The 13,122-nt window shown below is 44.9% G+C and overlaps 1 protein-coding gene across 1 annotated transcript in view; it reads left to right on the top strand.

Annotated features, from left to right (window-relative positions):
- The first annotated feature begins 1,430 nt into the window (after positions 1 to 1,430).
- The window catches only part of LOC113409609 (calcium-transporting ATPase type 2C member 2-like), a 45,882-nt gene continuing 34,190 nt past the window's right edge, over positions 1,431 to 13,122 (top strand). The window contains exon 1 of the mRNA XM_026663733.1: positions 1,431 to 1,529. Within this exon, the coding sequence (XP_026519518.1) occupies positions 1,431 to 1,529 (99 nt within the window). The remainder of the gene's footprint in view (positions 1,530 to 13,122) is intronic.

Raw genomic sequence — 13,122 nt, forward strand, 5'->3', positions numbered from 1 at the left:
AGCTCACCCGGTGGGTTGCAATGCAGCCAGGGAGCTGGGACTGGACATTTTTGAAAAATTCCAAAACTAATTTTTTTAATGACCATCTTGTGGGACATTTTGCATATCTGACTTTTCATTCAGATTCAGAAGGATTTTTTTTTTTTCAAAAATGCAAAATTTGTTGGGGGAGGGAAATTCTGTTTCCAGCACAGCTCTAATCTTCATACCACCAAAAACTCTGGGCTGTGCTTTAATTCCACAAAGTTAGACCTAGCTAGCAATTTAGAGCTAAGTGAGTTACCTAACAAGTCAATGAAAGTATCAGGGAGAGAACCCAGGAATTCTGGATTCAACTGCCCTGGTTCAAACCACAAGACAACGCTCCACGTCAACAGATGAGAATTTGTGGGCACAGGAAAGGGGTAACTGATTAAGTATTGCTCCAGCAGGTTGTAATCCACCACAGAAATGCTCCCCAAATAGGGAAAGGTTGTACAAGCAAACCTACATAAAATTAAACAGGACATTTTTGTTAGGAGATAAACATCTTGAATTCATGCCAGTTTTTAACAAATTGGGAGTGTCACAGTCTTCCAACAAGTTTGTGGTTTCCTCTGTCTCCCCTGACACTGATATACTTCGCCTTGAAATGCCCCTTAAATGTGTGTTAACTACATATGCTAAGCAATCTGTTCCATGTTGTATTTAACTGTGACACACCAAATAAGTTTCCCAGACCTGAAGAAGAGCACTGTGTGAGCTCAAAAGCTTGTCTCTCTCACTAAGGGAAAGAGGTCCAATAAAAGATATTACCTCACCACCTTGTCTCTCTCTCTCTCACACACACACAGATTCAAACATTTCTTAAGGAAGCTTTTCCCCAGTGATTCCCCCACACTCACCTTGTGAACTTACAAACAGCTCAGCAGTGACTATAACCTGTATTTGCATGGAGCTGCCTGCAGAAAACAACCCACCATTTCTGCCTAATGCTGAAGTGCAGCACAAGGTGCTGCTGTTGCATTTTATCAGAGAGGGTGGAAAACAATAGAGCTGAAAGACCTCCAGGTGCAAAAGTCAATTGCTTTACACTCCCTTAACAGCTACTGCATCCTGAGTTACAGCCAAGACTGCTCCATACAAATACTAACCATGTTTTTGACTAAGCACGCATAGGAATCCTTTGGCATGGCGTTGAATAAGCTAAGCACTCTGTAGGTATGTGCTGCTCTGAGCAGCCAGAGTGAAGGAGGGTGTGCAGCCTCTCCCAGGCACCTGTGGCTGGCAGTGGGCGTGGCTTCCTCTGTAGGCATCAGGTAACACCTGCCTATCCTTCTTGCGTAGCTACAACCCTGGCTTGCAAGGGAATTCGAGCCACAGCCAGGAACAGGTGACATTCAAGCAACAGCAGCAGAATGAGGAGCTGCTGCTGCTGAGGCAAAGCGAAGATGGTAGAAAGACGCTTCTCCAAACTCTTCCAGAAAGGGTCACTTTTCCGCTTAGCCCAGAAATATCAGTCAGTTGGGAATGGGGAGCCAGAAGGGGAGGTAAGGATTCCCTATGCCTCTTGCCTGTAAGTTATGAAATGTGGTGTGTAGATGGGGCTAAGCCTACTGTGCGTTGCTGGCAACATTACATCTCTATTAGCTATGGCAGTTTTGCGGTGCTACTTTGTTTTATCATCATACGTAAAATGGAGGATAATATTAACGACGACACCGACCTGCCTACTGGGGTGTTGTGTGGGTTAATTAACGTGTGTGCAAGCTGAATAGCTCTGTGATCAATCCTAAGTATTAACATTCATCTTCATGTCAAGGCTTCGCTAACTATACTCAGATTTGCAGCATACGTCATTGTGTTGGCACTGACTTTAGGGTCAGACAGATTTAAACAATGCAGGCCTGTATTCTGAGCGGAAAGGCCCAAAGATGTGAATGAGTCTGAACTTCCAAATGAACATTTCTGAAATATCCATTTTTTGGTGGCCCCTCTATTTGCCACTGAGTGGGAGCGAATGAAATTGTTGGTTTCTGTGGTTTTCCATATGTTCAACTTTCTTTTCTTACATTTTTCCTCTAGCCACTCTGTAAGCTCTCTGGGGCTGTGCTTGCCTCTTATTACTATGGGTTAGTCCAGTGCAATGGTGCTCTGATTTCTGTTGAGGTCTCTAGGGTCTATTGTAATAGAATTAATAATAATGACAGGATTGGATATTTTCAAGTAATAAAGGGGGGGAGGGGGGAGGATAGCTCAGTGGTTTGAACATTGGCCTGCTAAACCTAGAATGGTGAGTTCAATCCTTGAGCTAGGCCACTTAGGAATCTGGGGCAAAAAATCAGTACTTGGTCCTTCTAGTGAAGGCAGAGGGCTAGGCTAGGCTCAATGACCTTTCAGGGTCCCTTCCAGTTCTATGAGATAGGTATATGTCCATATATTATTATTAAAGTGTGAGCCAAATCCTGATCCTTGCCATACTCGTGAGGTGTTGACTTTTGGACCCATTCACATGGGTAAGAGGAATCTGATTTCATCCTTTCTTCCATACCTGGATTGATTCCTTCTAGTTATAACACTACATTGCTTTCCCTCCTTGGCATTTGCACCTTCCAAATACTTCTGGCAGTTATGTGCCCCTTAATCATCATTTGCTCAAGCTCTGTATATCACAGATAATATTCTTAATCTTTCTTCAAAAGCTATTCCCTCCAACCAGGCCTGGCTCTAGGATTTTTTGCTGCCCCAAGCAAAAAAAATTTTGGCTGCACCCCGCCCCAGCCCTGGGCTCTCCCCCCCCCCCCCCCCCGCCCCCCCCTGTCGCCCCAACCCTTGGCTCTCCCCACCCACACCCCCTGCTGCCCTAGCCCTGGGCTCCCCCCCACCAGTGCTGACTCCGCCTGCTCCCCCCTCGCCTCCAGCCTGTCCAGCGCTGGCAGGGTCGGGGTAAGCAGCGGGACTCCCAGGCCGCGCCTCAGATCAGGGTTCCTCCAGTCGGGGCTCCTGCCTCCAGGACTGGCCGGGACCCGGGAGGGCAGAGCCAGGGGACCACCCGGCAGAGGGCTGAGAAGCTGGGGCAGGGCAGCCCCAGAGGGAGTGGAGCCCCGGAGAGGAGGGGGGCGGCCACCCTGCGGCACCTGCAGGCGGCTCCGTGAGCCCCGCGGGGTGGCCCCCAGCCCGAGTGTCCCGTGCTTGGAGCCCCCCTGGCCATAAGGTGCGGGCGCTGCTCCCCGACGCGAACCGCAGCGGCCCCAGGGTGCCTCCCGTGCAGGATGTGCTGCTGCTGCCAAGGCCGGCTCTAGGCTTTTGCCGCCCCAAGCAAAAAAAAAAAAGGCTGGCTGGAATGCTGCCCCTGAAAATGTGCCACCCCAAGCACGTGCTTGGTTTGCTGGTGCCTGGAGCCGGCCCTGCCTCCAACTCTCTAATCTGCTCTTCATTCCTTCCCATTTGTTGTCTTCTTTCTAGTATCAAGTTGGCCAAAACTGCTGGCAGTATTATATGTGTAGCCTCACTAGTGCTACACAGAGAGAGGGAGAGCGAGACCATCCTCGTTCTGCACCTGTGTGTGATGCTACGGCATACACTGCCCAACTTCACAGAGTAAAATGGAGACATGGCTGGGAGGCCAAAAATTATTTCTGATCTTGCTGTGATGGGAGTTTAAGACAGCAAAATAATCTCTCTCTTTTGGTAATCTGTTAACCCAATAAAGAGGAATGTAGATGCAGTTTTTAAACTCCGGTCCACTGATTTGGCGAATATTCGCGTGAGGGTCCAGTCACTTGTCCGCAGGGAACTATAGTCAGTCAGTAACTTATTCTGAATTAGAACTTGCAGTCTTCTGGCTCTGCCATTCTCTCTACAGCATAGTAAATAATTATGAATATTTGGGATCTCTGTGAGCACATGATCTCCTTGAATTCCAGTTTAAGTCTATGCAGAACATGATAGCACTGTAATATGACTCTACAATGTGGACTAGCATGTGAAAAAGGGCGATCAAGTGCATACAGTGTATTTGGACCTTCAGAAAGCCTTTGACCAGGTCCCATGCCAAAGGCTCTTAAGCAAAGTAAGCAGTCCTGGGATAAGAGGGTGGGCCCTCTCACAGATCAGTAACTGGTTAAAAGGTAGGAAACAAAGGGTAGGAATAAATGATCAGTTTACACAGTGGAGAGAGGTAAATAGCAGGATCGCCCAAGGATCTGTACTGGGACTGGTATTCATATTCATAAATGATCTGGAAAAGAGAGTAAACAGTGAGGTGGCAAAGTTTAAGCCCCAGCTTGGATGATTTAGTTGGGGTTGGTTCTGCTTTGAGCAGGGGGTTGGACTAGGTGACCTCCTGAGGACTCTTTCAATCCTAATCTTCTCTGATTCTATGATGCAGAATTACACAAGATAGTTAAATCCAAAGCTGACTGTGAGAGTTACAAAGGGATCTCACAAAACTGGGTGACTGGGCAACAAAATGGCAGATGAAATTCAATGTTGATAAATGCTAAGTAATGCACATTGGAAAACATAATCCTAACAATGCATACAAAATGATGGGGTCTAAATTAGCTGTTACCACTCCAGAAAGAGATCTTGGAGTCATTGTGGATAGTTCTCTGAAAACATCCACTCAGGGTGCAGCAGGAGTCAAAAAAGCGAACAATGTTAGGAAATATTAGGGAAAAAAATAGATAATAAGACAGAAAATATCATAATGCCACTATGTAAATCCATGATACGCCCACACCTTGAATACTGTTGCAGTTTCTGGTCGCCCCATCTCCAGAATGATATATTAGAATTTGAAAAGGTACAGAGAAGGGCAACAAAAATGATTAGGGGTATGGAACAGCTTCCATATAAAAGATGAAAAAGACTGGGACTGTTCAGCTTAGAAAAGAGACAACTAAGGGAGAGGCCTGGGGATATGATAGGTCTATAAAATCTTGACTGTTGTGGAGAAAGTGAATGAGGAAGTGTTTACCCCTTCACATAACACAAGAACCAGGGGTCACCCAATGAATTTAATAGGCAGTAGGTTTAAAAAAAAATAAAAGGAAGTATTTTTTCACACTACGCACAGTCAGCCTGTGGAACTCATTGCCAGGGGATGTTGTGAAGGCCAAAGGTATAATTGGATTAAAAAAAGAATTAGATAAGTTAATGGAGGATAGGTCCATCAATGGCTATTAGCCAGGATGGCCAGGGATGCAACCCCATGCTCTGGGAGTCCCTAAACATCTGCCTACCTGAAGCTGGGACCGGATAACAGGGGTATGGATCATTTGACATTTGCCCTGTTCTGTTCATTCCCTCTGAAGCATCTGGCACTGCTGCTGTTAAAAGACAGGATACTGGGCTAGATGGACCATTGGTCAGACTCAGTATTACCATTCTTATGTTCCTAAAGGCCTACATTTTCAGTGTAAGCCTGGGAAGAATCTGAAACAATGGGGAAATGATTTCCATTCAAGTCCACAGAGACCTCATTACAATGCAAATACAATGTCAGAATGATTTCAATGCAAGTCTACAAAGATACTAAAATCATTTAAATGTACAACTGGAGACCTTTCCACAATGCCATTAGGATGTGATATTAACATGTCAAAACAATTTCAGTGGTAATCCATGGAGAATCTGAAAGCATAATGCCAAATATGGTTGTTACATCCAAATGGAAGAAAGGTTTTAATTTACTACACACACAAGTGCTCCAAGACTTTATTATATTGTTGCTATTGACAATCATTATTATTATAACCATTAACATGGCATAATTTAAACAATGTGATAACTCAAGACTAAATTCCCTGCTTTTGTTATTGTCTAGTAATTTACTAATACGCTGTCTACTTTCTATTTGGAAACACTTTTACAGTGACAAATAGAGGGATTAAAAAAGTTTAAGCCCCAGTTCAAAAAGTCTGTGCCTGTTATGGTGTAATGCAGGGGTCGGCAACGTTTGGCACGTGGCTCGCCAGGGTAAGCACCTTAGCAGGCCGGGCCAGTTTATTTGCCTGCTGACTCGGCAGGTTCGGCCGATCGCGGCCCCCACTGGCTGCGGTTCGCCGTCCCGGGCCAATGGGGGCGGCGGGAAGCGGCGTGGGCGAGGGATGTGCTGGCCGCGGCTTCCCACCACCCCCATTGGCCCAGGACCGCGAACCGCAGCGAGTGGGGGCCGCAATCAGCCGAACCTGCCACGTCAGCAGGCAAATAAACTGGCCCGGCCCGCTAGGGTGCTTACCTTGGCAAGCCGCGTGCCAAACGTTGCCGACCCCTGATGTAATGGTTAAGGCACTAATCTGGGATCTAGTATACTGAAGTTCAGTTCCTACTTATGTCATCACACTCTAAGTCATTTAATTTCTGTGTGCCTCATCACTAAAATGGGAATAATAATTGTCTTGTTGTTTAAACTTCTGTTTAAAATTGTTAACATCTCAGATCTGAGTTTGTTTCTGAAAATACATGTGCCTAGGAAAATGGGGCTCTGATCTCAGTGGCTAGAGTAACACAAAAAACAATTATATGTGAGCTAAGGCACAAACATGATTCAAACAGGAAATCTGAAAGTGGAAAGTTTAGAATAGAGTAAAAAGTAGACTACTCTGAAATATTTATGTAATGACACCCACAGCCAAGTCAGCTGCTGAGACAGAAGCAAGAACTGCTAAAAATATGGGTCTTGATAGCTTGAGCTAAAGGACCCAGGCCTGGATCTCCAATGATTTCAATGGAAGCTAGGAGCCTAGGCAGAGCTCAGAGGCAGTAGCCAATTCAAGACCCTATTCATGGCATTGCCACAACAGGAGGACACAGATTCATGGGTTATGTTCATATCAAACCTCTAATATAGCCTCGATTTGAACTTCAATACAAGCAGACGACAAGGACAGCGGGTGTTCACACAGTGGGTGTTCAACCTCCACTTTAACTTCTGTCTCCCCCACCCTTTCCTCACAATAGTCACCTCATTCTCTCTAAAACTGCTGGGATCTGCTCTCTTGCACCCTCTTCCACATATATCCCCTTTGCTTGGGGGCTTGGGGCTGGTTGAGGGACCTGAGGGCCAGGGCCGGCTCCAGGCACCAGCGTAGCAAGCTGGTGCTTGGGGCGGCACATGGAAGGGGGCGGCATGTCCAGCTCTTTGGCGGCGGGTCCCTCACTCCCTCTTGGCGGGAAGGACCTGCCGCCGAATTGCTGCCGAAGAAGCGGCGACGGAAGTGCCGCAGATCGCAATTTTTTTCTCTTTTTTGGCTGCTTGGGGCGGCAAAAACCCTGGAGCCGGCCCTGCTGAGGGCAGGGTTCCCCAGAGGTTGGAGTTTGTCCAGCTCTAACCTCCATGACCAATACCAAGTGCTGGTCTCTTCTAAACCCTAAAACCAAACTGCAGAGATCAGTTTCTGAGCTGTGTTATAGTAGCTTCACACATCTCTAATGGTGCTTTCCCCGCACAGATGGTGCTTGATATCAAATGGAGATGAATCTGTTCAGTAGCTATCATGGGTCTCATAGTCTCCTACTGCAGCAAAACTCCCAGGAAGGGAAGGATTGTTGGCCTGCAAGATTTGCTTCCTATCTATCTTCCCTTCAAGGGGATGGTGCTCCTGACCATGGTTTATATCCCCAGGGGTCCGCTGGGAGCCATGCTGCCACTGGCTTACCCCTGTCCCCACCGTCCTCGCTTTCAGGCTGGAAGGGAGAGAAAAGTCAGAGGGAGGGTTAAAGGTTTATGAAGAGGCTCAAAGGAGAGTATGATGCATTGAGTGGCTGCTCCCTAGCTCTCCAACATGACTCTACAAATATAGAGAGACCCCAACATATAGTATGCATGTGGAGGGACCTTTGATGAGCTCCTGGAGTGGGAAACAGCATGCCATTAATCTGCTGCTTCCTTCTTTTTCTCTCCTCTGTGAGCATTGTTGGATACCATCCAGCCCTGGGAGATTTTGCAGCAAAGGAGATTTAGGTTAGATATTAGGAATAACTTTCCAACTATAAGGCTAGTTAAGCTCTAGAATAGGCTTCCAAGGGAGGTTGTGGAAGCTCCATCCCTAGAGGTTTTTAATAACAGGTTGGACAAACCCCTGTCAGGGATGGACTAGATTTACTTGGTCTACCTCGGTACTGGGGGCTGGACTTGATGACTTCTCAAGGTTCCATCCAGCCCTACATTTCTATGATTCCCATAGCTTTGTGTGCATGAGCATTGTAAATACTGTAGAGAGAATAGAGACAGATGGGCAGAGTTATATGTGAACATAGGTGAGGCGTTTCCCTCTCTTTTAAAAGGAAAAATGCCCTCTTTGGCTGGAATTATCGTTTGCTGCATTCACACAAAAGCCACTAACAATGACCTGGGCCTTGCAAATATAATCTTTCAATTCCAAAGCCTTAGGCAATGATAGTGTAAACCCTGAATCAATACTTCTGAATTAAAGTCAAGACAAAGTTGACTGGCCAACATTTTGGATGGGATTTTCAAAAGGTCCGTCGTCCCTGTTTGCAGGCAAAATTTACACCTAAAATATATGTGACCTGACAAAATGAATTAGGGTTCAAATCAGATTCCTTGCATCTCCAGTTAAATGTTTGCTCCCATAACTGGATTGGAAAATTTGTCCCTTTCCATTGAAGAACTTCTTAAACAGTAGCACTTGTTAAAAAAATGTCAAAGCTTGACATTTTTTGTTGGGGGAAAAAAAGGAAAAATTTCATCATGAAATGTTTCCCATTTTCCTACCAGTTCTATTGCTCAGTCTGTTTTTCCAGTCCTTTCATTCGACTGTGCCTTGTACTTGTTGTGCTCGTTCTCTGTGTTGCAATTTATTCATGTCTATGATTTTTTCTTAATTTAGTTTCCTCTTCGTGGACCTGGTGCTGCAAACACTCCCACAAATAGCTCTAGGACTGTAAGGATTCTGCACAGACATTCACACTGGGTCAAAATGTTCCAACCGGTTTGGTTTTTTAACAAAAAATGCAATTTTATTGAAAGTTGGAATATTTTTTGAAAATATTTTGATTTCAATATTTTTTAATTTTTTTTGACAAAAAAATAAAAAAGAAACAAAGCAGTTCATTTTAAAAAAAAATTGTTTAATTCTGGTGTTTGAAAACCCAAAACAAAATGAAAATGTCCATTCAAAGCAAAATAAATAATGGTGTCCTGAGTTTTTTCATTTAAAAAAAAAATCTTCTGCAAAAAATGTTAAACAAAACCATTTGATTCAAGTTCTTCATGGAAACAAAATTGGATTTTTCTACCAGCTCTACATATACATGTATGGGTTTGCAGGATCAGAATTTAAGTTTCCTGTCCATTAGACAATGGAAATAGGTTGGCTTTTGTTCTTCGCCCTAAATGTAGTGCTGAGTTACAATTCCAGTATATGCCTGCTTTTTTGTTTTGTTTTGTTTTTTAGCATCTACTGTAATGGGGTATGTGCATTCTGCTGCTAGTCATTCACTTCTCACCAGAGGTGTAGAAGACGGCCCATAGTTATCACTCTTTACTTACTCAACTGTATGTTTATACATTGTCAGTAAAGTTGGTAATATGTGCCCTTTAAAAGAAAATTACAGGAAGGAAAGGAGTGCTATTTTAAAACAGACAAAATGAAAGGTCAGCACAGCATATCACACATTAGCAAAAAGTCAGAGCCTATTTACATAGTCTTTAAGCGTTTGATTAAAGATTTTCTAAGGGAACAAGTTTTCTGGCTGACACATTTAGCTCTTTAGGGGTCATCTTGCCCTTGATCCTTCTGAATTTGCCCCCAGAAATACCAAAAGAGAAAAATGCTGCCATGGAAACCAGTCATTGTTATAATGAATACATTCTGGTTCCTAGTCAGGTGCCCAGGTCTTTGGCAAACACTAACTTCCTTTAACGAAAAGAAAAACAGCTTGTCCCCAACAGGGCATGAAAGGGACCAGTGGCCCTAATGTTTTCTAGCAAGCTGGGGGTTAACTTCATTTTCTGCAGCTCCCACACAGGTTTACAGAGTGGAGTAATGAAGCAGGGCTGAGGCTTGAAGGCCCAATCAGGCCTTCAGAGGAAACCCAGGAAACTCTATATAAGCAGCTACCTTACAAAGCTGAGCTTCTAGGGTCCCACCCTGTTGCTGAGTGGAGTGGGTGGAACTGCACTTTGTGCGGGTCTGGGTTTAGGTTAAAAACTCCTTGTGGTTGTAATCTGCACACCCTAAGGCAGGGGTCGGCAACGTTTGGCACGCAGCTTGCCAGGGTAAGCACCCTAGCGGGACGGGACAGTTTATTTACCTGCTGACGCGGCAGGTTCGGCCGATCGCGGCCCCCACTGGCCACGGTTTGTCGTCCCGGGCCAATGGGGGCCGCAATCGGCCAAACTTGCCGCATCAGCAGGTAAATAAATTGGCCCGGGCTGCTAGGGTGCTTACCCTGGCGAGCCGCGTGCCAAACATTGCTGACCCCTGCCCTAAGGCATGAGTGAAGACCTGGAACATGTACTTCCAGTCTGCCTGTCTTTACTTTAGAGTCAGGAAACACAATGAGAACAAGAAGGAACACATTTAAAATCTCTCTCAAGGGAAGAGGGAGAGAGCACCGTGTGTTTGTGTGTATATGTTTGATATGCTGTGTGGCAGCAGTGGTGAACTAACTAATTGGGGGTGCAAGCGGGCTGGGGTGAGGGGGTCTCTGTACTTGGGACCTGTCAACTGTATTGCTAGCTGCAAACATTCAAAAGCCATGAGTGAGGCCGTCAAAATCATGAGCCTGGCTTAAAAATATTTTTAAATATATTTAAAAAAAATATTTTAAGTTTACGTGTCTTGTGGCTTTAGAACCATCAGCGTTCACATTCAAGCTTATCTCTGCAACCATGAAAGCTAGAAACTTCTTTTTTTTTTTTTTTTTTTAATTGAAAGCTGAGATTCTGGTATATTCACAGGACTTCAGGGCCTGGGGCTGTAAGAAAAACACCAAATATTGTGAGACTCGCAATGAGCGTGGAAGAGTTGGCAACAGGATTAAACGGCAGGTTGGCAGGATTAAACGGCACTAGTGACACAGCACCACAGACAGGGGGGGAAATACTTTTGCCGTGGAATTCTAGTTTGTAGGATGAAGTTTTACATTTGGTAAGGTTCCTTGTTTGACCAAATCACTCACTCTCCCCACTTGCACTTCACCAAATTACAGTTTAACAGCTAGCCCAACTAAATATAGGAAGGAGAAGGAAGCAAACAATACTCCAGAATGAACAACCTAACCAAAACAGAAACTAAAAGTCTTCATATGCCCTAGTGAATGTTGAGGAGATGAGTATTTGAGATTCGTAGCAAGCTCTGCCTTTCTCACCCTTTCCAGATTTGCTTTGTGTCCCAATGTGATCTATAATGAATCATAGATCAAAAACAACAGCAGCCAGAGAGCTAAAAGAAGATGTGACATTTTGTAAGGTATGGTGGTGCAGAACATTATGCATGACTTGTAGCCTAAATGTCCGCTCCTTTGTAACTTGCAGCACTGTTTGAGCTTGCCAAACAATAGTTACGCTCATAATTTTTATTTTCTCCTGCCAACCCCTCCTTGAGTGACGCACTCTTTATTGTGTTTAAGTAGGTTGTATCTACATGCTAGTCTACCACATTGTGATATTTGTCTTACAAAGCCATTCTGAGTGGCATGTCCCAAGACATGCAGATGAACTCATTTTAATAATTGTGCCTTTGTAACAATACAGTTTATTTAAGCAAAACCTATAACTTTTATATATCAGCAAAATAAAAAATGTAATGGCTTTCTATGTATAACTCAGTCCAAATTTCAAATCAGAGGGTCTGATATCTTTCCACATTATTAAAAGGAGTGAGTGAATTATAATTATAGATAATATAAAAGAGATTATAAAACATCTAGATAAGGCACTTGGTTGGGAATCGGGTGACCTGGGTTTTATATCTGGCTCTGTCATTAATCAGCTGTGTGACTCTGAGAGAGTCACTTTCCCTCTCTGTGCCTCAGTTTCCTCCTCCACCCTTTGTTTGGAGTGCCTATTTAGATTGTAAAGGTACTTTGTTTATGTAGTTTCCAGCACAATGGATTCTTGTTCTCAACTAAAGTGTCTAAAGCCTACTGTAATACAAATAATACTTAATAATAATGAACATGACATTGCCTAACCACCACTGTGTAGTAAGAGGAAGCCCTGAGATATAAACCTTGGTATCAGAGGCCCAGTATGAGGCCTAAGGCCTGAACTAAAGTAATGGTCAAAACTTTGCTAACATAAAGCAAAGTTAAGCTGTGAGCCAGAGGCAGGCCATGCTCACAGAAGCTGGCAAGGAAAAGGCTGATGCTGCAAAAAGAGACATACCTAAAAGGTACTGGACACCAGATATCAGAACATTCGCATACTTGTACATTCCACACACAACAAGGAACAGGCTGACCCATCCCAATGACAGGGCCAAAAGGGGAATATGAGGGATAGTGTTGTTTTGTTCAAACCAACATGTACAAGGTGAGAGGCGGCACCTTACTACGTAGAGGGGTTATACCTTGCTGCGTAGAGGGGTTGCACCTCAATACGTCAGGAGTGATATGTAACTTGTTTGTATCTGTGTATAAGAATGCATCCCTGAGTGGATATCTTTGTCCAGCCGAGGGGGAGTGCTACCGGTGTGGTGCTCTGGTTGCTCCTATGTTGGTATCACTCGGCTGCGTACGTGTGTTCCCTCTGTGTGCGGTCCCAGCTCTGCAGCTAGCGGACACAGCAAACCCGACGAGAACCCCCAATAACCACAGAGTCTAGTAAGGTACGAAGGCACCTCGGCCAGGTTTATTGCGACCCTGACACAATTGCAGTTCCCTGTAGGTTTCTTAGCCTAATTCAGGGCATACTACGAGAAAGTGCCGCTCGGCAATGGACTCAGCTCAGTCAGTGGCCGGACTTTCCACTGCCCCCTGGACCTGGGGCAAAGCAATTTCGGGGTCCCCTTCCATAAAAAAAAAGTTGCAATACTATAGACTATATTCTCGTGGGGACCCCTGCGGGACCCGGGGCCTGGGGCAAATTGCCCCAGTTGCCCCCCCCACCCCTCTGGGCAGCCCTGCCCAGTCCTGAGGTACTATGACAGTAAGCACTACAGCCAGGTC

This window comes from Terrapene carolina, unplaced genomic scaffold (genome assembly GCF_002925995.2).
Source record: "Terrapene carolina triunguis isolate 2854851 unplaced genomic scaffold, T_m_triunguis-2.0 Scaffold33911, whole genome shotgun sequence".
NCBI classification, from domain to species: Eukaryota; Metazoa; Chordata; order Testudines; family Emydidae; genus Terrapene; species Terrapene triunguis.